Here is a 21,639-nt window from a genome sequence, read left to right on the forward strand (position 1 = left end):
GTTGGTCGGCCAATTCTCACCGGTAAAGCACCGGGCCATCAGAAGCCACCGCCATGCCATGAAGGATTTGTTTCAGTCATCCTCTCTCACATCCGGGTCCACTCGACCCGTCCCGCCATCCCCGTAGGCGTCCCGTTCCCGTTCTAGTCGGACGAATCAAAAGATTTGAGATTGTTCAAATTTGAGGTGATTAAGCGTCATTTCCATCCGGTTCCGGGCAGCCGGCGGGCGGCACACTTTCACCATGCCACGCTGCCGGCTCCCGGCTTGCCGGAGTGTGAAAGAGAAAGAGAGCACTGCAATGCCCGAAACACGGACCCGCTTACCCTCCCGGCCGGCCGCCGGCTGGCCGGCTGGTGGTCGGAAATAATCAGCCTCCGAAATGAGGTTGAATAAAACAACGCCCTCCACGGACGGCGGAAGCGTGTATCCGGACGACGGTGGACGACCGTACATTTTTCATTTTAAAATTCATGGTATTTCTCGTAAATAAATAACATCCATTAGGGTGGCTTCTCTGTGGTCGTTGTTGGTACCCGGCACCGACCGCACAACCGACCGCCAGCCTTTTCACTCCAATTTCGGGCCAGGCTTCCGGACGGGCCAAGACTCACACCGGTTGCGTTGGCGGCATTGCGTTTGCCTCGCCCGCTCGGTGCGATGCACATTCGACGTCATTCGTCTGTCCTTTCTTTTCCCGGATGCGGTGGGATTAACGAAAGATCCTCTCGGAGGACCACGTCACAGAGCCAGCCCCTAAAAGCAATGGCGGAGAATGCAAAAGATTTCGGTAAGCCGCGCGCGCCAGAGATATTCCCGGAAAGTACATCGAGCGGAAAAACGACGAGCCGAGCGGGTCCGGATGTAAATGAGGTTACTTTGGCCACACCCGAGGACGGCCACCCGAAAGCATGCCGATCCGAGGGTTCACAGGGAGACCACACGTGTGCACGGCAGAATTAGTTCTGGAACCAGGAGACCTAACATTGTGTGGAGAGAACTCCCAGAGCCCGCTCACTCGAATTATGCTTCGTCAATGGTAACAAAGTTCAGCGCCGAGGTACACGTCACGGGGCGACGCCGAGATGAGTTTTATGCTTTTGTACACACTCCATTCATCCTTTCAATGGCGAGTTCAGGCAGAGTTTGCGCCTCGTTATGAGTATGAGCTTATTTTTTATTTTTCTCTTTCTCTCTCTCACTGCGATTTGTTTCATAACATATTTAGTGTCCTTTTGTAATGAGGTTCTGTTCAGATTAACTTACACGCACACAGAGAGACGAACGAAGCAGAGTTTTAATTATTACATTACCTTTCACCTTTTCTGGGTCGTATACTGGAAACTTGCTTGCAGCGGATCCACTTGTAATTGGAACCTAACTAACTTTAGTTGCACCACGCCTTAGAGCTCAGAAATTGTCAACCGAACTCAGCCCGGTTCAAACAACGCCATTTACACTCATTCGTCCTCGGCAGTGGACAATAAATTGCGTACGAGTGATTGACGCATTGGTTATCTGCGCATCGCTTTTTCTTTTTTTAAATTTTAGTTTACTGTATTACTGTGATATTTGTATCTTTTTTCCATATTTGCTGGAAATCTCAACACGATTCAGTTGAATTACTTCATAAATAGTCGAATTGGCGTCTGTCGCAGCTGTCATGGCTTTCACTGCACGTCAAATCGTACATCGATTTTATTTAAATCAATTGTCGACAGCCGCACGTACTTAGAAGCACCAGCTGTGAAGATGAAGCACCACAGATGAAGAACTCAGCTGGAACAGAAATTTGACTACACTAAAATTAGGACAATTTTACTGAATATTCTGACTGATGTTGATAACATAATGCTAATGCTTACTAATTTTTGTTTTAAATATTTATACGATACGACGATTTATACTCACTTCAAGGCAGTATTTGATAGATTCTGAGCAATGTTTTCGTCTCGCAAGTAGGGATTAATTATGCTACGTCAGTTATTTCTAAGTAAGTCCTGTGAGCTGTGAATAAATAAATAAATAAATAATAATAATAACATAAAATAAAATAAATTAAAATAATACTTAAGTAAATAAATAAATAGGTAAATAATCAAACAAATGAGACATTTCAAAATCATTTTAATTTATCACGCAATATCCACCATTTATCCAACTTGCTGCACCCTAAAATCATACATCGTTCGCACGATGAAGTTGCGCACTCAGGTACATCGCACGTACAATTTGCACACTTCTTACATCTCTCGTTTCCATTCGAATCAGTTTCAGCATTCGTTCAATGCAGGACACCAGGGCAAACGTATGTCACTCCCCCGGAAGCGTCCTGTAATTACTGCCGGAAGGCTTTGATTCCGTACCACTTAAAGCCGCAGGCCGTCGTCGAGCCGCGCTGACCCGACCAACGGCCCCGAGCCGACCTTCCGTCGCGACCGACTTGAAGATTGGCCAGCCGTGCAGCGCTCGGCAAACACGGACCCAGCTTTCGGGCACGTTCCGCCGGCGGCAAATAGCTGTCCGCTTGACATGGCGTAAAATTGAGCATCTCCCAAGGACGCGCTCCCGGATCCACCCTTCCGATGGCGCACAGGCAAATGTGAGCCTCGCCCTTCGCCCCGTGGAGGGAAATTTCGAAATTATGGAAACATGAGTTTGCATTTTGCGCTTCCCGGTGGTGGGCGCCGCAGCCATCCGGGGTCGGGAACTCGGTCTGGGAAAATCGTCTGCATCGGTTTCTCTCCATTAACGTGAAGTTGTCGTAATATGGCACCCTCCGGCACGGGACACAGCACCTGAGCAGGCTCCAGTGCTTCCGCAGCGCCAGGAATCGTCTCAGCATCGCCCGCCATCGTCACCTTCTCCGCCAGCGTCGGTGGCGCAAAATGCACAATTTTTGCTGGCTGCAGCAGAACTCCGGGCCCGACGACCGCAGCGCATTTGCTGCATTTTTATGAGATTTGAACTTATTCATATTTTGGAGGGCAAAAGCTGGCGCGGTCAAACATGACCCCGGCGGTACAAGGTTCAGCCTGCCAGCTTGCAACCCTGTCCGGCGCGGTGCCTTGTTGCATTGGTGTTGCACATCCTGCAGCTGTCATCACGCGGCGATGGGACCCGGAGGTCCCGAGCGCGCCACTCGTGTCGACAGCCCTACAGCCAGCCTTTGCAGCATCCAACAAAGAGAGAGAGAGAGACAGAGAGCGGCATCTTTTCTGCCCGGGCCCTTAACGTACCGTTCTCGACTGCTGGCGGCTCTGCGCGGCTCGTTCAGCACAAGTGGCCTGAGGATTTTTTCAAAATGGCCTCTGGCATGAAATGGAACGAAACACCAATGGTGGCCTATCGCTTAACGTTGCAGTCGAACGTTTAGAGCGGACACGTTTTCCAATTCGATCTGCTTGTTCGTGCAGTTCGCGGAGTTGCAGCCCCTGAAAATATATATTATTTTCAGGTTGTCAGGACGTTTTTGCCCTCTATGGCCACTTTTGATCGGTTATATTTATTGCTGTGGCGTGTTGTTAACTTTTTACATAAAACATCAATCGAGGTATTTTGTAACGAATGTGACTACTTAAGACCTGTTGCAGAAGACGTCAATCGAAAGGAAAAAAAATGTTACATAAAACTTCGATACATTGTAGATTGCAGTGATGGTTCAATTCCCAAAACAAAAAAACGAAAGGAAAAGAGATTTGTTTGAAACGAAAGAGATAGAGCACACTATGAACTATGTAAAAAAAATCTGTAGCCATAAATACGCCAGACACCACTGAAGCACTGCAACGAGATGGTCATTCCGGATAATGCTCCTTTCCGATTTGCAAGCCCTCCCATGGAGGGCTCGAAATGAAGTGCGATAACGTTTGCCTAAAGTTTGAACTTCAGTTCATGATGCGCTACATGCGGTCAGTGGTAACTCTAGCGTCCGTGACTGACCAATGGCAGGTCCTTGCAAACCTACGGAGTGCCAGAGAAGTAGCGTCGAAAGGAGCTACTTGTTTTCAGTCAGTTTCAATCCAGCCCCGAGAGCGGCGCACATTTGCGATATTGTGGTGCCGTGTTTTCATCGGCATTGTTCTAGTGACTACGTACCATTGTGTGCGCCCAATGCCGGAAGCCATCGCGGGAACTAGCGCAACGGCAGCAGCAGCCCGTACACGGTGCGTCTACCTGGCAAGCGATTCGCCCTCGGCTGCACTTTGACTGCAGCCCGGACCTGCTGCCATATTTTCAGCATCTTCCCAGTGTGGCGCTGTGCACAGAAAAAAAGTACGCTGGAAGGAAGGACACAAAAGTTACAAAAGAGCGGGCTACTCAGCGGCGACACTGATGGCATCTCGTGCCCCCGGCCGAGTTCTCGAGTCTCTCGGCGTGAAGCGTACCGGACGAGCGCCTGAAAGGTATGCAAAGCGCTATACCCAGGCCCAGAAGCCGCGGTCCCCCCGGCACTAATGGTGCCACTTCGCGCTGCAAAGGGGACCGGATGCGAATCATGCGGCCGATGGTGAGTTGAAATTTATTTATAAAACTGCATTTCATGCTCGTAACTAATTTTCCCTCACCCGGTTTCGGTACCGACCAACTTTGTGCCCGGGAAACTCGCGTTCACGCGGTCCGATGCGCTGTGCAGCAAGGCCCGAAGGGTCACTGCCCATCACCCAGGCACAGCACATAGTGCATAAAGTATTTCGCGCCAGAGGCGAGTAAATATGGAAGAACAGAAAAACAACACTGAATGAGGCCCTGTTTCAGCCCTTTGTTGGCTTCATCGTTGGGACCCCGTGTAAGCGCAAAAAGCTGCCAGTGTTCGAGTACGAAACATTTGGAAAGTGCACGGAGCTGGGAAACTCCGAAAGCAATTGATTGCCAATCGAACGGGAATACGTGTACGGGAGCGTTACTCACCGATGGGTCAAGTGGTTAAAATTAAATGCATGTGTAGGTAAGTTTCACTTGTAAATGCCGGTTAAGTGCTGGTAATGAGGATGCTCGCGGCAGCGCACGGAATTTACTAAGTACGTACGTTGTGCTGAGTGGCTCGAAGTAATTTTGCAGCGGCACAAAAAGGCCCCGCACTGCATTTACCGGCCACGATAATTACTCCACTCTGGGATTGAGATTTTACTCACTACTCGAAAAAAACGGCCATGCACAGCGAATTCACGACCACCTGCAATTAAACTATGGAGAACTTCTCTATGATACGCTATCTGCTGCTAGTGACAGTGGTCAAAAATAATAAAAACCTGAACGGAACACGAGAACGAAAAACACTGCACATTGCACGAGTACAAACTTTACTATGTTAAAAAGCTCCGTTTCACATTATTTTTGTGATATTATCCGATGTGACTATGAATAATTTATAAAACATAATATATAAATTAAAATGTTTATGGAGCGTTTTGGAATAAGAATTAGTTCTGTTTCCCCACATCTATTCACATTGCATTCAACCCCAACGAAAGAAAACAGAATGCTTCAAGCGCATTGCTTCACCACTTAAAAAACAACCCCGTTTTCGTTTATAATAAAACGAACCATGTGTAATGTAAACCCCTTTACATGCTCAAACCAAACATGACAAGCATGCTCACAATCATCCGCCTTTGGAATTGTGAAGTAATATCGTGCAAACGAAAAAATGGGCTTACATTTGGGTTTTTGCACGAATCCCAACCCACGATTTCGGCTTCGAATACTATTCGGCCTATCCGAGCGCGTGCCTCTGTGGTCATCGCTAGTGCTTAAAATACTGTGCAAATAAAATTAAATATTACAGATGTTCGGGCGCACAAATCCGATCAGTTACGGTCGGCGAATAATTCCTGCGCCCGTAAGCGGTCGATGCGTTCGGGAAAAAAATCGATGCTTCCAATGGTCCTCTGTTTGGCATTTGTTGTTGAGTGTTCCGTTTTTTTTTTCGAACACTAACAGCGGCGGAATATTTTGCAGCTATTTACCTCCAGCCAGTCCTTGACCACCATTCGATACCGAGCCGTAAGCAGCGTAGCGACCATTTTTCGAGCTTCTCCTTTGACCCCAGGTGCCGCGGTGGGTTTTGCTGGGATTTGAGTTCTCATCGGGTATGCAACGCAATCCGTTCGACGAAATCGCTCTCGAATGCCCCCAAAAGTGCTCGAAACTATAGCCCGACGAGTTCGAGTAATTAAGTCAGGCCGCTGGGTACCGTAAGAATGGGTTTCGAGTCGAGCAGACGAGCGGATTATTTTAATGTACTTGCAGCGTGTGGAAACTCTGGAATGGCTCTGGCTGGGAAAGATAAAAATTACCCCCCTTAAGGCCCGCTGTTTGATGAAGCTCGCGGAACGTTATGATCACACAAAAAAGAAACGATGCATGCCATGCCATGCACGGATCGACGCCAAGGATTGGTTTCCGTTTTTTTTTTTTGCTCCACCACGCTCGTTGGCTTGGTCCACTTCCCCGGCACGAGCCTCAGTTTCCCCACAAAAACGAATGGATTGTTTCATCATCAAACAATTGCAGTGAATATTTCATTGCCATTCGCTTTCATCTCGCTCTCTGCCTCGGCCTGCAGCATAACCGGGGCGCCACTACGGGGCGAGGTTCGTGCCTGGGTGAAATATTTCACATAGTTTTCCATTCGCTGCCATGCTGCAGAGCGCTGCGCTGCGTGCTCTCGCCCCACCGACCTCGACCGACACGACACGTGGTAGAATAGTTTATGCGCCAACCTGCCCAGCCTGCCAGCCCTCTGACCCTTCTGCTGGTGGGAGGGTTATCCGCTCATCATGACCGTGTGCCACAGTTAAGGATTCGCCCCGGTTTACTTAATGGCGTGCCAAATGGAAGTGACGACCTTTTCCTCTCGCTCGATGTGAGTTTCGGATTCTCGCTACGCTACGCTGCAACCTCAACACGAACGGCATGATCTTTGCAGAGCGCACCCAAGCCCATGGAATGCTGTGAACGCCACCTCCGTGAGTCGGTGACGCTAACGAGGCTCGAAATGAATAGGACCACCACGCTACGCCCCTTTGTTCGACGCACCAAGCTTAACGCGGACGCGCCTCGCAGTTTCCAGTAATGTTCTACCACCACACACACGCTCGGCCTCGTCCTCGGCCCGGCCAGATGTTTCATTTTCATCGTTCGAAAACTGCCGGGAAACTGCAGATTATACTATCAATATTTAAATTGTTTCAGTGCGCAGCCGACAAAATATGTGACCATTTCCCTTTCGCGGACCAATTGCATGACCAATCCATTCGTCCGTTCCATTTGCTGGCGATGGGCGGAAAAATGCGTTTTTCCGTTTCAGGCTTGGGCTGCATTCTCCGTCATCATCAGCGGATGCAATGGATGCCTTTTGCATTGCAACATAACGGATCGGTCAATGAGTACTAAAGCGAGATGCCGTGACCAAAGTGTTAATATGTGTTGCTCCAATGCTCCAATCAGCTTGTTCTTATTACTTTCTCGGATCAAGTTTCACACTTAGGGCGGCTCTTTGAAGTTTCTCGGTTCTTTCGATGCCATCGCACTGCTTAACGAGACCAGAAATTTTTTTCACTAACACCTTCATTCGATACACTTTTCAATGTTTTGAAAACTCTGCTTCTATGCTCGCTTCACGACTTATTAACCCACGAGGTACGTACACGTTATCGATTGCAAAAAACCTCGTTCCCCGGCCAACGTTACCGATTGCAGCGTGCTCCGAGCTCGGATGAAAGTATTGCTCAATCGTTTGACAGATTTGCATCGGGCGGCTCCATCGTTCTGTCGACGGTGCATTAGTTTGCACCGCCTGCACGTTGTTTCTGGTTCCGGTGTGTGGGGAAACAACTTTCGACACTAACGCAAACGGCCGTACGGTGTACGGCCTTCGACACTCGAAGTGAATATCATTGTTGAAGGTTGGTTGAATTGCGTTCCTGGCACTCGCAGAGTCATCGGCAGATTGTCGAGTGTCGGTTGTAATGGTATAGAAAATCAATTTTTACTTCAACCAACGAGCCGCATACGGTGCATTGATGAGTGGTGTTGAATGTTTGCCTTTCGGATAGTTTTCATCTTTCACCGTAACCGAGCCCTTGGTATTGGCTATTGTAATGTGCAGTCAATCGCTTAGGCTTACCTGGAAGCTTTAACACTTTTATTCTGAGCTTTGTATTTTTCAGCAACAATCTGTGTTATCTGTGATATGGTTTAAAGACCGGACTTTAAAAACTTTAGTGAAATATACGACCTATAAAAAAATGTGGAAATCACATGGGCAATACTTGCAGTTCCGAAAATGACGTTGCGATAAAAGTTTGCGTTTCAACCGATTTTATAATCTTTTCTATTTGTATAACACATTCGTTAGTATAAACCGATGGCCACAAACATGCCAAAAACTATCTTAGCCAACCATTTCTTTCTGTTCATTCAAAACGTGGAGCGAGTTAAGAGAAAATTCTCACCTTCACCAAATCGGTAAATAATACTCGACTTGACGCGTGAAACGTAACGGTGACGAATGGTTACACTTTTTATCTCCATTGCTCTTTGCCAGTTCCGCTCGAGTTGCGCGCGAGTCCACTGAGCCACAGACTCCGTTCATTGTGCCACCTTCAAGGCTCATAATTCCCACACTCGTCAAGTCGCTCCAGATGAAACAATCGGAAGGTATGCAACAGCGCAGGATGCAACCGGAAGACGACTTGCTTCTTCTCCGTGGGTGCCCACCGGACGAGCTATCTGCTCGCTACCCACGGGAACTGTCAGTTCAGCTGTTGCTTATTATTTCGCCATCCGCTCCGAACCGAACCGGCAACGGGTTGACAGCCACGAGCTCCGGACGTTCGGCAGATATCGGAGCAGTAAATCCCCGACGTAAGCACTCAATTCACTTTCGGTTCGCTGACGTCCCGTCGATGCTCCTCGGAGGCTGCCGCGCACCGTCTTGCCGACCGTCTTCACCGATCGACCGAAGACAAACTTATTCGATCCGTCCGATGGCTTAGTTCTTGTTATAGTTTTCCATCCCTCCGCTCGATATGATGGCCTCCACGGGCCTGTGTGAAACTCTCGATGTCAACATCGTCGAGTGACAACATTTCCACTCGTTAGTCTCATGCAAAGGGAAACTTTCCCGCTTCCCGCTCTCCTTCTCTCTCTGTCTCTTCCCTTTCTCGGAACACGGTTGGTAGCACTTTTCATCGTGCGCATCAGGAGAAAATAAAAATGATGGCAGCGGAAGAAAGTTTCCTCGACCGGATCTCACATGGAAGGATTTTTATTCCTCATCAAAAGATCCACGGATCCAGGACGGGCTTCCGATTGACAGGATATTGAGCAACCGAAACGGCTGGAAGTTTCCTGTTTACAGTCGCCGTTCCAGTATTCCAGTATTTTAATCATCAACTGCAGTGCAAGCTGAAAAGTTGAATTACTCCTCCGCTGGATCGGCCACCGGAACCGAGTCCGTCGGTTTGTGTCGTTAAACAACTTTCCTTTTGCACTGCCGGGCCGGGAAACAAAAACCAAAACATGCGCCTTACTATCGATATTCCTCGTTGAAGGTGGTTGGTTCCGTGCGCTGCCGTTTCCCTTCCAGCTCGCAGGACTCATCCAGCTTAGAGTTCAAGTTTTCAACAACCATTTCGGTTTTGGTTTGTACAGTTGTTGCTGGGGAGTACTTTTACCAAAACACAACCCGCCTCACAGAACTTTGCACCGTGACGCTCTCTCTCTCGGTCTCCTTTGCCGTGTGTCTCTCGTGGCTAATCGTTTGTTTATCAACTGCGGTAATTAGCCGGCCGGGTATCATAACGAGCGTGTTTTCTGCCCAAGGAACACCGTCGCGTCCAGGCCGTCAAGACGCACAACAAAACGATTGCCTCCTTCTCGATCTCCACGATCTGAGCTGGAGATGGCGTAGCCTGGAATGGCGGGACTTTGTACCGGCTACGGGATGATACCCATTACCGCACTAATTGCCAGCCCGCTAGCCAGACATCCTAAGACTCCGGACTCCCCGGGCCCGTTGGCGAGCTAAGACTAGTGGACGCCCCAAAAAACTTACCGCACAAAACAACCGTTTTTGGACCGGGAAGTTGGGACTCGAAGTTGCCAAAAGACAATCGTTTTACACCAGCCACCAGGGTTGGGACCGCTTGTTCTGCTGCTAATTGGATAAGTCCTAATACTCCTGGGAGGCTTAAGGGGCAAAGTTTTCAGCCATGTGACCGTGGCCCGAAAACGGGCTGGCGCTACCGTTTGCCTGCAGCTTTGCTCCGGACGAGGAAGTCGACCTCGAGCAGGACGAGAAAGTATTGATCTACGAGTAGGTTCAAGGATTTATATCCACAGATGTCGGCTAAGTTGAAGTCTGACGGTGAGTGGGTTATGCCAAGTGAGAGAATGTGAATGTGAGAGAAATGTGTCTTATTAAAGACTTCCTCAGATACGCTCAGGATACAGGCTCAAGCAATAAGGTGGTCTCAAATTTACATCAATAAGAACCGCAATCGTATCATAAAGCTCTGAGAAGATCACATTGCATCTGTGGAATGTAAACTTTTCGCTTCGCCATTAGCAATTACGATTACTGCCGAGCGCACTCGGAAGATGAACTGGAAACACTCACGACATGATGTCAACCCATCCATCGGAATGGCCCATTTAGCGTTCACTCACATGTAGCGTTAACCATTTAGACGACGGATTCAAATTCTTTAAAGTTGTTACACTCCGACCGCTCCGGTGCTCCGGTTTCCCGAGCGTAGCGCGCGTTCTTCATGCTGAACGTGCTTCGAAACTTAAGCCATTCCGAGATGCTCCCCGCGCACACGAGTGGTAGTTCCCACCGGGAGCTGTTGTCTATGGCACCCTCCTGCGGCAAACCGTCAAATGGTCTACGTTTACAGTGTTCTTCAAACGCGCGTCCGGGCCCGGTGACCACATGAAACGCCTTGCAGCCGAAAACGGAGCCCAGGCAAGCACAATAAGCGATCGCAATCTGCCGCAACCTGATGCCGGAGTAATAAATACCGAGTAACTAACCACGGCTCGTAAACGAACACCATTTTGCGAAAAGTTCACGCCGGCTACTACCCCCGGTTCCTATGGCAGCGAGAGGAGGAGAAAGCGCGAGAGAGAGAACCGCAAACATTCCACACCGTTCGACAACCGTCAAATGCTCATGTTCCAGGACGGCGACTCACATTACACACCCCGTCCGTGAGTTCGACCCGTTACAAGTTACCCATTTCAACGGGTTTCCGATCGCGTGTACCTGTGTGTTGTGGGCCGCGGCAAAACTTTGGCCAAACTCCGGGGCCAAACGCAATCCTGGGCCGCAAAACTTTTCCTGGACCGGGACGGCACCCCACGGGCTAAAGTCAATCGATTTGGCGTGGCCGTGGCGAAAGGGTCCCGCCCGCGATTTTCCAGCTGCTCAGCTCATCGCCGCCGCCACGGCGGAGAGCTAAATTGAACATCATCATTCGGTGCAGGACCGCCACCACCGCCAGTTCCACCGGCGACTTCTTCGACGGCAAACTTTATCATTTATGCGCGCTCCCGGTGCATCGTTGCCTCCGGTGGTTTCACTTCGGTCGGTCTCCGTCGGATTCACACTCCCAGCCCGTAGTTCCGCTCCGGCAGCCAACAAGGACATCGAATCATAAATGGTTCATAAATTTTCGGCCCTCGCCACTAACACTACACAGCTACCACTCTAGCGTCCCCGTCGGGCGCGATGGCCGTGTACTACTAGCGAACGCGAAGAGAAAAGTAACCGCAACCCGGTCACAAGATACGAGCATTTGCGGTCAGGAGGAAGCCCCCAACTCTGTGTGTGTGTGTGTGTGTGTGGAGGGGCACACATGCACGGACCGAAACCGATTTGGCTGTCGTCTAGACGGTAAAATTGTCTCGAAATTATTCCGCCTCACTGGCAACGGCATCGGGGGCGCGCGCGCGTAGCAACCAACCACCGATCATAAACTGTAACTTAATATGATTGCACCCGCGTGAAACGCACGCTTTGCCGTACGGGCTGCAGCTCTCCGGCCGGGCCCGGCCCGGAATCCCCGCTGGAAAGCCAGCAAAAACCGCACACACAAAAAATCATCCCGTCCGAACGATAAACTTTGCAACGGATTGGAGCATCGAACGCGGCGCACTAAACACCCGGCGCCCGCGGGGACTAAAACTGTCAAGACTAATGATGGCGAGTGCACGGCCATCGCGATCCGTTGTTTTTTTTGTTTTGCGTGTCCTTTCGTGCACACTCAGCAGCGAGCGCTCGGTTTCTGGTGTCTCGCAGCCGTTATCATTATCACCTCCTCCCGGGGGCGGCTGCCCGGTGTGGTCTACTACTTTATTGTGCGCTTCTCTACTGTTTCCACCCATGTCCACCCAAAGGTTCCGTTGCCAGTGGCAGATTGCAGTCGCGTCTCGCCATCTCGTGTAACGTATGATTGCAATGGCCGGGCGCTTAATGGCACCGGATCACGGGGTGTGATGTGGTCAGCAGCAAATGGACGACAAATGGCAAATGGCACTCAGTCCGTCTTTGTGTGTGTGTGTTTATCGCGGTCTGGACCTCAACCGGTCCGATTATCGAGATGATTAAAATCAATGCATCAACCGTACAAAGGATGGAGCGTTTGGAAGCAGCGTAGATAATGCTCAGCAGGAGAATTGCTCAGAACTTGGCTTGGGGACTTAACAAAACTACGAAATGTACGATAAAATGTTATCGGTCAGAATAGAGTGCATGTTGATTGCATATCAATTGTAATACCGAAGATCATACACCAGTATGGAGCAATATGCAATCAGTAGTAGTAATAGTCGTAGTACTATCTTTAACTTTAGTATGACTCATATAGTAATTGAAATTGATATGGCTAACGGTTTTATCATAATATAATAACAATTTTCACAATTTGGATGGAGCATAAATATGATTGGACTAAACGCGGCAGAAAAAAATGGCTTAATCCTTCAGTCTCATTTTCTACAAAACTTAACCCAACTTTTACTTACTACCGAACTACATACTACCTTTAGAATAAAACTTTTTACAGGTAACTAAAAGCTTTTCAAAAAATGAAACTTCCTTGCACGGCATAGCTCACAGTGACGCAAACATAGTTTGGTGAGGTTTATGTTTAGTTTCTTTCACTTTCTACATTTCGTGGACTTCTGCTGTATTGTGCCAGGATGGCAAGTCTAAGCTACTTCGGAGCTTCTACTGAATTATTTGAAGTTTCTACGGAATGAAGCTCAACTTTGCCAAACTGACGTTGATATGCAATTAGTCTAAATCGTTCTCGAATCTTATTAGTTCTTATGAGCTGTAAAAATCAGTAAAGCAAATATGCTTCTCTAATGGATGATTATTTATTCTTCTTCTCGCTATGTTTGTTGGGATAAAAAGTATGGAATCCTGTATTAAACCAACATACTGATCGTTTGGGAGTTGACCTAATAAAAAAATGTTTAAAATGGTTAAAGAATACTGTTTGAAAAACTCCGGAATGATGAAATTACAAAATGGCTCTCAACGGAATGCAGTCTTCTCAACAACCGACCATGGAATGCTGTACTCCCAATTTTCCAAAAATGCCTTTTCCATTCAAAGCTGCTGCTGCTCATCAAGACGCGTTCTTCTCATCTGCCCCAATCAATGGGCGGATAACAGCCGCATTGTGGGGATCTCCCAAACATCATCGTTTCGGTCCTGGCCCTGCACACTGCTTACAAGGATTACGGCACAACTACTACTCGAGCCACCCACAGAGAACCCGCCGCCCAATCAGTGAGGGCTTCGTGGGCCAGTCTGAAATGAGAATTCATTCACCGTCTTCGTCCTGCTTTGTTGTTAACGATCAATACTTCACTTATTTATATTTAATACAACATTTATGAAACTCTCCCACCGTTTGGCTTCGGTCCGCCCGTCCGTTCGAGTGCTTAAGATCCGCCTGTTTTCTCAGGCGGGATCGAAAAGTGAAAAGTGGAAAGTGGGGCCAATAGATGGAAGGGGAGCCAGTTGAAAAGCAGAATAGAAAGCAAAATTCGTACGCGGCCCAAGCCGCCGGTGCCGGAGCCACCAGCAGCTGATCATTGTTGAATCAAGCTGACTAAGCTCTCGATTATACACCTTCCGTTACCGGCCGCACCGTGGCCACGAACCTTGCGGGGCAATAGCAACGAAACAACGGATCGGCGGACGGTACACTCATTTCAGGTTTTTATTTTTCCATTTGCGTGAACTGCAAACAAACCCATAAAAATAAGCAAACATTCCGACGGCGGTGGAAGGCAGGAAGACAGGAAGCAATAATGTTGCCGGTTGCCGGAATGCATAAGTACACACAATACAAATAGCAGAAGGCAGTTGGTGCGAGGGAAAAATGGCTTGGTCGGTGCTCGGCAGTAGCAAAACATAAAACATGGAAACCCAACTACAATCGACTGCGTAAGAGTAAGCTAAGGAGAAACGACTGCGCCGAAACACACACACACCCAGCAAGTGAGAGAATATACTGGCCCTGCTGGTGCTGGTGCTGGGAGGACTTTTATTAATCTTCTAATGCACGCCCAAATCTTTCCAGCGTCGTGTCCCGGACGGATCCAACATAAGCCCGAAATGTTGGCTGATCTGGCCTAAAATAGGATCCCGAAGATGGGAGACAGTTCCAGTTTTTTTCTTGGGCTTTCTAAAACGAGCCGAACATAGTCTCGGCCGTTATTTTTGGAAATGCTAAATCGAGTAAGAAAGCGATGCACGTAGTCAAAGATAACAATAAATGATGGGCATTAACGTTCAAAATAGGCAAAAGGTATGTAAAAAGTTGTGTCCGGCTTCTAACGATAAACAGAACGAACTTAAAACAACAAATTAGTGGCCGTGAAAAGGAAACCTACTAAATGGAAAATATTTAAAGAAAAAACGAATGATGAAAATTGTATTAACAAATAAATCAAAGTCTACAAAACAATCCTAATCGGAATTGCTAAACTAATGCTATATATTCGCCAATAATTAGAGAACATTAGAAGAAAATAGAGAAAGAAGGTGAGTAAAAGTTCTTGAAAAAAAGACATTAATTTCAAAAATGAGTAATACAAGGATATAGCAATCTGGAGGAACGTCTCAAAAAGGGCATAGTGTTAACTGACAAACTATCAAACAAAAACCGTACACTCGAAACCCGTTCAATCACGAAACGTAGCGAATGCAATTAAGCATGATCGTGTCGCCAATCTCCGTGAAGGTGCCACCAAACAACTGCCGTGGCGCTGCCAGCTCTTTAACCTCGACACGGTTCAGCTCCGTAGAACGCGTTCCCAGGCACTAAACAAACTACACCGGCTCCGGAAAACGGCACACCAAGCTGAAGCACCGGCACATAGGAAATGAATTTTCCCAACGCTCGTTTCGCTGCCAGCGACATATTCGATTTTCGGCGGAAGACTCGCGCAGGAACCCCGCCGAACGACGTCGTACCGTGTCAACTTGCCGTTAGGACAGCTTAGGACTACACACCCCGGCTCACGGCGGACGGCGAAACTCCTGCCTTCACTCCGGAATGTGTTGTTATTATCATTGTTATTATCATAATGAATATGGCTGAGTTGATGTGGATTTGAATTCTTTGGGAAAACTTTCCCACATCCGGCACGCCGGGGTCTCGCTACAGCGGCAAACTAAATCACCTCCTCCACCACCCCCGCGGGGGAGCCACCGTGCCTCCTGGCAGCCGCCGAGATTCGACGATCATTCGCGAGCTTTCGCGACATGCCACCGGGCGTCAGTCTGTGATCGTCTTTTCGGTAATTGCACCGACGGTAGCCGTAGAAAGTTAGCCCCGGTGGCCTCACGTACGGACTGGAAGCTCAACCGTCTGGAAGAAACAATGCCAAACACGGGATGCCACTTGTTAGGTTAGGTACACTTTCCGGCCACGACCGAAACTGTCGCTCTCTCTCTCTCTCTGGCCCTACAAACATCGTGTGTGTGTGTGTGTGTGTGTGTTTGTTGCCAACTACGAGGCTCCCTTAACCTGATTTAGACTAAAATCCGGAAATTGTTGAGGATCCGAATGGGGTGAAGGCGCCGGTGGCGGTCGCCGAAGTTTGCCAGCGACGGAAATGGAGAAAGTGATTCCACATCCGCAATTGCTTCCTCGAGCCCGGGCGAGTTCGAATTCTAGTTCGAAGTTTTCGAAACAACACACACAACGAGCACCACGGCTGGGTCGGCTGCACCGAAAGCCCTGCCCTAATTCTTAACCAGCACAACACTTTCCAGTAATTGAATGGGAAAGTTTTTGGCAACTAGTGCGCCACACTACACACTACGCAACGCACTACGCAGCCATACGCCGGAGCGCACCGACGGCAGCACCTTCGACAGTCGTGCTGCGCCCACCGGGATCCGGGGTAAAGGATTTGGCGTAATTTGATTGCGATTGTCAGAAGCATGTGTGGCAGCTCTTGGGCCGTGCCGTGTTTAATGAATTTACTGAAGGACCGAGCTTTTTGAAGACACCCTCTGCAAACGCTCTGACCCGCCCCGTCTCGGTGCGGCCCACTCACATGGGGCCAAAGCCGAAGTTTTTCCCCCGTTTTTATGGCCTTATGCTCAAGTTTTACGACAATTTAATTAGTTTCATTATCGTCATGTTATTTGTCGGCCTGCCTGGCTGGTTTGTCGCCGGTTTGCGCCCGCCCAACAGGGACTCCAAGAGCTTCCCAGCTATCGACGGTGCAGATTGCGAGAAGTTTACCCGTAAAGATGCGCAAACAAATCCGCAAAGAACTGCCACCGAGCTGATGCAGTCCGTCCCATCCTGCTGGGCTGGGACGTGTCAGACTGACGGGCGGTGGCGAAATTGCAGTTAGGCATGCGTTTTGCGAAACCATTTTGTAACGAGCCCGAGGACCAAGGGAAACACTTTCGAATGGGATTACTGTTGACGCTGACGACCGTAATGGCTGTTTTTAGCAATTACACAAAGTAGTGTAAGAGCCGTAATTTACAGAGCTAGTGGCTTGTCAGTGTCACACAATTGCTTCGGAAACAGGATCATTACTGCGTGTTATACGTTCCCCAGGTCGTATCGTTAGGTCTTGAGTTGTGGACTATGTGGCTTAAGTCTCTAAGGCTATAGTAATAATTGTGAAAGAGCAAATGTTTAACGCTGTTGAAACAATCATGATTCTCTCACCAAATACGTGGAAGATGCTCAGTTTCCAGTCAGGATCAATTACTACAAAGTGAAACAAAACTCAATTAGACATCTACACGCTCGCATCCTTTGACGATCTGAAGGTTTATTTCTTGAGGCCCTAAGTCTATAGATCTTGAGTATTTAGATCACTAATGACATGTTAAATGATGATTTAATAGAATGACATGGGAATGGGAAATCAAATTAATAGAATCAATGGGAAGAATCAGAGTGGAGAATACTTCCATAGGCAATATATTTCTTAAATCTACAACAGACCACGTCTTCTAGTCTTCCACTGAATCTCTGCTTGCTTCCTCTGAAGCTCGTATGAACTAACATTATAAGCCAAAGCCCGTAGCTCGCGGATCGCCCTAAACTCAGAAGGGAAAACATTGAATCTGTAATGTCCATTCTGAACCTGTTTCGCTTGGTGTTTCGTTTCTCTGCATCGCTTGATACTTATGATTCTCCTAAATTAGGAACCGAGCACGTGTCTCTCTATTCCCAATCTGAATCGTTCTCGTTTAGTGTGGATACCCTCCTCTAACGAACACCACTTCAATGATTGACCAAAGAGACAGATAGAGAGACCTTCTCTAGAAACCGGTCTCTCGTTCAACTCGCGGTCTGTGCAGCCAGCTGAGGTTCGCGATAAGATTACACGCGAGTTTCAACGCAATCTAAATATTGACCGACAGCGTGAATGTAGTAGTTCGAGTTTGCGCTAGTCACTTAAACAGAAGACGCTCGCGCTCTCGGTGCGACGAGATGACCAACAGTTTCTGACGACCCCTTGCTACGGCACAACGACGCCTGAGACGCCACTATGGACGCCGATCGAAAAGTGCGCTTTCTAACGACCGAGCTGGTGGAGAAGATTCTCCAATCGAACGACGATCTGCGGGCCTACCGGATAGCCAGCCGTGGTGGCTGCACACTGACGACCCCGCAAGGACTGGACGGGTTTATGTCGGTGATCCACAAGCTCACGCTCAATCTGGAACACACCGTCACAAGGTAACGGCCCCCGAACGCCTCTGGAAGCGGGTCATTTAATGCGGCCTCCGTTTCCCACTTCCAGCGAAACCAAAACGCTCACGCTGATGCTGAAGATGATGAAGGGTGACGATGACTTCCGCCAGAAGTCACTCGGTCTGGTGCTCTTTCCGAATGAAATCAATGTCTACTCGAACGTCATCCCAACGTTTGCCGGTTTGGTGCGGGCCAGCGGTGCCCAGATCGATCTCAGCAGCCTCTGCCCGCGGATCTACCTGGCCGAGTCGAGCGTACGCTATCCGGCCTACAGTGAGCAGGAGGAAACGTTCCTCGCGATGGCGGACGTCACGTTGGCCGGGTTCGAACCGAGCCACAGTCGGCTCAACCTTGACCGGGCACACCTCGACCTGATGGCCCGCAAAGTGGCACAGTTTCACGCTTGTTCCTATGCCCTGCGGATCGGCGGTCAGTCGGAGCGACTCGCCTGCCTGGTGGACCGTATCATCCCGCTCAACTTCGTGCAGGACGGTAAGATCTTCTTCGAAAGCTATGACGTCATCTTTAAGGTGGTGTTCGAGCGTGTGTTCCGTTACCTGGACGACCGCCCCGAATTGCTCCAATCGGTTGGAGATAAGGAGCGAGAGCGGATCGAGGCGTTAAGGTGCCGGTATGGCAGTTGTCCCTCGGAGTTGATGCAGCGGTGCCTGCGGAGGGACGATACGTACTCGGTGATTCTGCACGGCGACTTCAACCGAAACAATGTACTGTTCCGGTACGGCGGCGACGGCACGCCGCAGGACGTGATGCTGATAGATTTCCAGGAGAACCGTTACGGTTCGCCGGCCCTCGATCTGTCGTTCTTCATGTACATGAACATGCTGCCGGAAGCGTGGGCCCACGGTGGCTGGGAGGACCTGCTCGGAGTCTATCACCGCGAGCTGATGCGGTGCCTCTGTGAAATCGTACAAACCACCCCGGACGATGCCCGCCTTGCGCCGTACTCGTACGTTTATCTGCCGACGCGTATCTTGTTCCAAATGTTTAATCTGCGTTTTGTGTTCCGCATCCTATCAGATACGACGCCATGAAGCAACACCTGGCACAGCACTTCGTCTACGGTGCGGTCATAGCGATCAAGTTCCTACCGTGCATGATGTCGAGCGAGACGGAGGTCCAACAAATCGTGCACCACTTTCACACGGACATCACGTCACCGGCGTTTCGGGATATCTATCTGATTGCCGGCGGGGAGGCGGTCAACGAGCGCCTCGCGAAGGTGCTGATCCACGCCGCGCAGCAAGGCTATCTGGACATGGTCGGCTAAGTCGGATGTTAAATATTTCCTGCCAAACAGCTAACGCCCCAGTTGACACTCAACCTATCTTTACCGCTCAGTAATCAGTGATTGTAACCGGCAACCAAGGCTAACTGCGATCCGTAATGCTCACGATGTAAATTTGAGTTTGGAATAGAATGTATCAAACAATATCTATAGAACTTCGCGAGATCCTGTAATCAGATTGCCTAGGGAAAGGCAATTTCATCTATTTCAATCCAAACAATTGAACTATTTGTTTCTAAACTATATGCAGAAATATGTTTTTGCAAACAAAATTCCTTCAAACAACATTAACAATCCTCGTGACCACCATTTGTCATTGCGATCCAATTAAAATGTAACGAACACAACTCCTATTCCGTACTACTCGTGAGCGTTGTGCTCGCGCTGAATCCTCCACCGATAAATAAAACAACACAAACACAAAAGTTACACGAAAGCGAAAACACAATCTAAAAAAATGAACTATAAACTCAAACATACGCTTGCACCGCGCGGGAGTGGTGTAAAAACACTGACTGACTTCAGGATCGGAGCCCATCCACCGTCGAACGGATGATTCAATTGCATTCTTCTAACCCGGAACGGGATGTCTCCCGCCGGAGGAGTTTGGTAAGCAATCGCAACATGGATACCTCGCCGTGGCTCGCCGTGGTTGTGATGGAATAAAAAAAACACACCTCACGAACTCCGCTGAAGCGCTGACAGATTGTAACGAACGGTGCAGAACTACTAGGTAACGATACTCCATGCAATTTGTCACACTGGGCGGACAAACACATGGCGCGGCGTTCGACGACAACAGCACCGGCGCCATCCTTCGGGGCTCGTTCGTTGTAAAGCGGATGTCACGTATTTATTTGATCAGCAAGAAGTGGAGCTGCTCGGAAAAACAATTCTCTTGATTGGCTTTCGTGGAGAAGCGAAAAACGAATTCCGGTAATTGAGATGCATAGACGCTCTGCCGAGCGCTGCCGGCGGGTCTCCGGTGGGGGACGATTTCCGTGTACTTACTGCTAGTTTGATTTGCTTTACATCAACGGACCAATTAAACCTCGGTGCCAATCGAGGCGCAGTCGCGGTGTGGTTTATTATTATACTTTATTAATTACACACAGCGCCAGCCAACGAGCCCGACGGCAATTAATTAATCATAAAAAAGGCTCATGACATCCAGCACTACCTACGGCACGCTCGAAACATGGTTTCCATTTCAATTGCATCTTGCGTCGCAATGTTTTATCCACACTCGCCATCGAGTCCAAGTGCCAAGTGAAAACCGTGCCCGGCCCGTTTGGCCGGGCCTTTCTTCGGGGAAACACTTATCATTTACCGTCATCGGGCGGTGTCTAAAAAAAAACACACGGACCACCAGAAGCTCCGAAACCTGTGATGAAATATGCGCTTCCGTGTTGCAACAGATCGCACACAAAAACCCCGGCTATCCGGCAGAGCGGAAACCGGCAAAACCGACAGAAAGGAAAACAAACCGGTCACGCGGTCCTCCCGGTGGAACCGGGATCGTTGGCGGTGGTAAAAACCGATGGCCAGGATCCGGGATGGCCCGAAATTTCACGCCATTCCGAGGAATACGCCGGTGCTAGTGGAAGCCTTTTTCACCCACCGAAGGACCGACCGGCTTTTGTAAGAAATGGCAGCAATTACCTTGTCTAACCTGTACTTTTTGGTTATGTTTTTTTATTCGTTTGGCTCGAGAGCGCGCGAACCGTGCCCGATGATAATTTGTCTGCAAACGTCGCAGCTCGTCTAACAACGCTTCCGCTTGGTGGGATAGCAAAAGTTTGACACAAAAAGAACCCCAGCGCCATCGGGAACATGAGAACACGCCGACACCGACGGGGAGAGTTATTGCTGATGTTCGCTGTGACAAGGGAGAAAAATGGCGAAGCAAACGCAAGGATTGTGTTTTATTTATAAACTTTCCAGCTCTACTATGATCAAGATAACTTAGCGGGAAATATGAACAACGTAACACGCACAATGTGAGTATGGAGACGAATTAAAACGAATTAAATAATGTAGAAAACTGAAGTGAAGGTCGAGCCAATA

General features: G+C 48.9%; 1 protein-coding gene across 1 annotated transcript; it reads left to right on the forward strand.

Moving 5' to 3' along the window:
• The first annotated feature begins 18,060 nt into the window (after positions 1 to 18,060).
• On the forward strand, positions 18,061 to 19,865 carry LOC128273284 (uncharacterized). The gene is made up of 3 exons (XM_053011220.1): positions 18,061 to 18,251; positions 18,316 to 19,233; positions 19,305 to 19,865. Exons 1-3 carry the CDS (start codon positions 18,061 to 18,063, stop codon positions 19,552 to 19,554), a joined length of 1,359 nt encoding a protein of 452 aa, XP_052867180.1. The 3' UTR covers positions 19,555 to 19,865.
• The last annotated feature ends 1,774 nt before the right edge of the window (positions 19,866 to 21,639 follow it).

The sequence above is a fragment of the Anopheles cruzii genome, chromosome 3 (assembly GCF_943734635.1).
Source record: "Anopheles cruzii chromosome 3, idAnoCruzAS_RS32_06, whole genome shotgun sequence".
NCBI lineage: Eukaryota > Metazoa > Arthropoda > Insecta > Diptera > Culicidae > Anopheles > Anopheles cruzii.

Excerpts from the sequence above, each read along its gene's own strand:
- LOC128273284 (XM_053011220.1), top strand. The coding sequence starts at position 18,061 with ATGGACGCCGATCGAAAAGTGCGCTTTCTAACGACCGAGCTGGTGGAG. Across the intron at positions 18,252-18,315 it reads CTGGAACACACCGTCACAAG|CGAAACCAAAACGCTCACGC; the intron begins GTAACGGCCCCC and ends TCCCACTTCCAG. Across the intron at positions 19,234-19,304 it reads GCCCGCCTTGCGCCGTACTC|ATACGACGCCATGAAGCAAC; the intron begins GTACGTTTATCT and ends GCATCCTATCAG.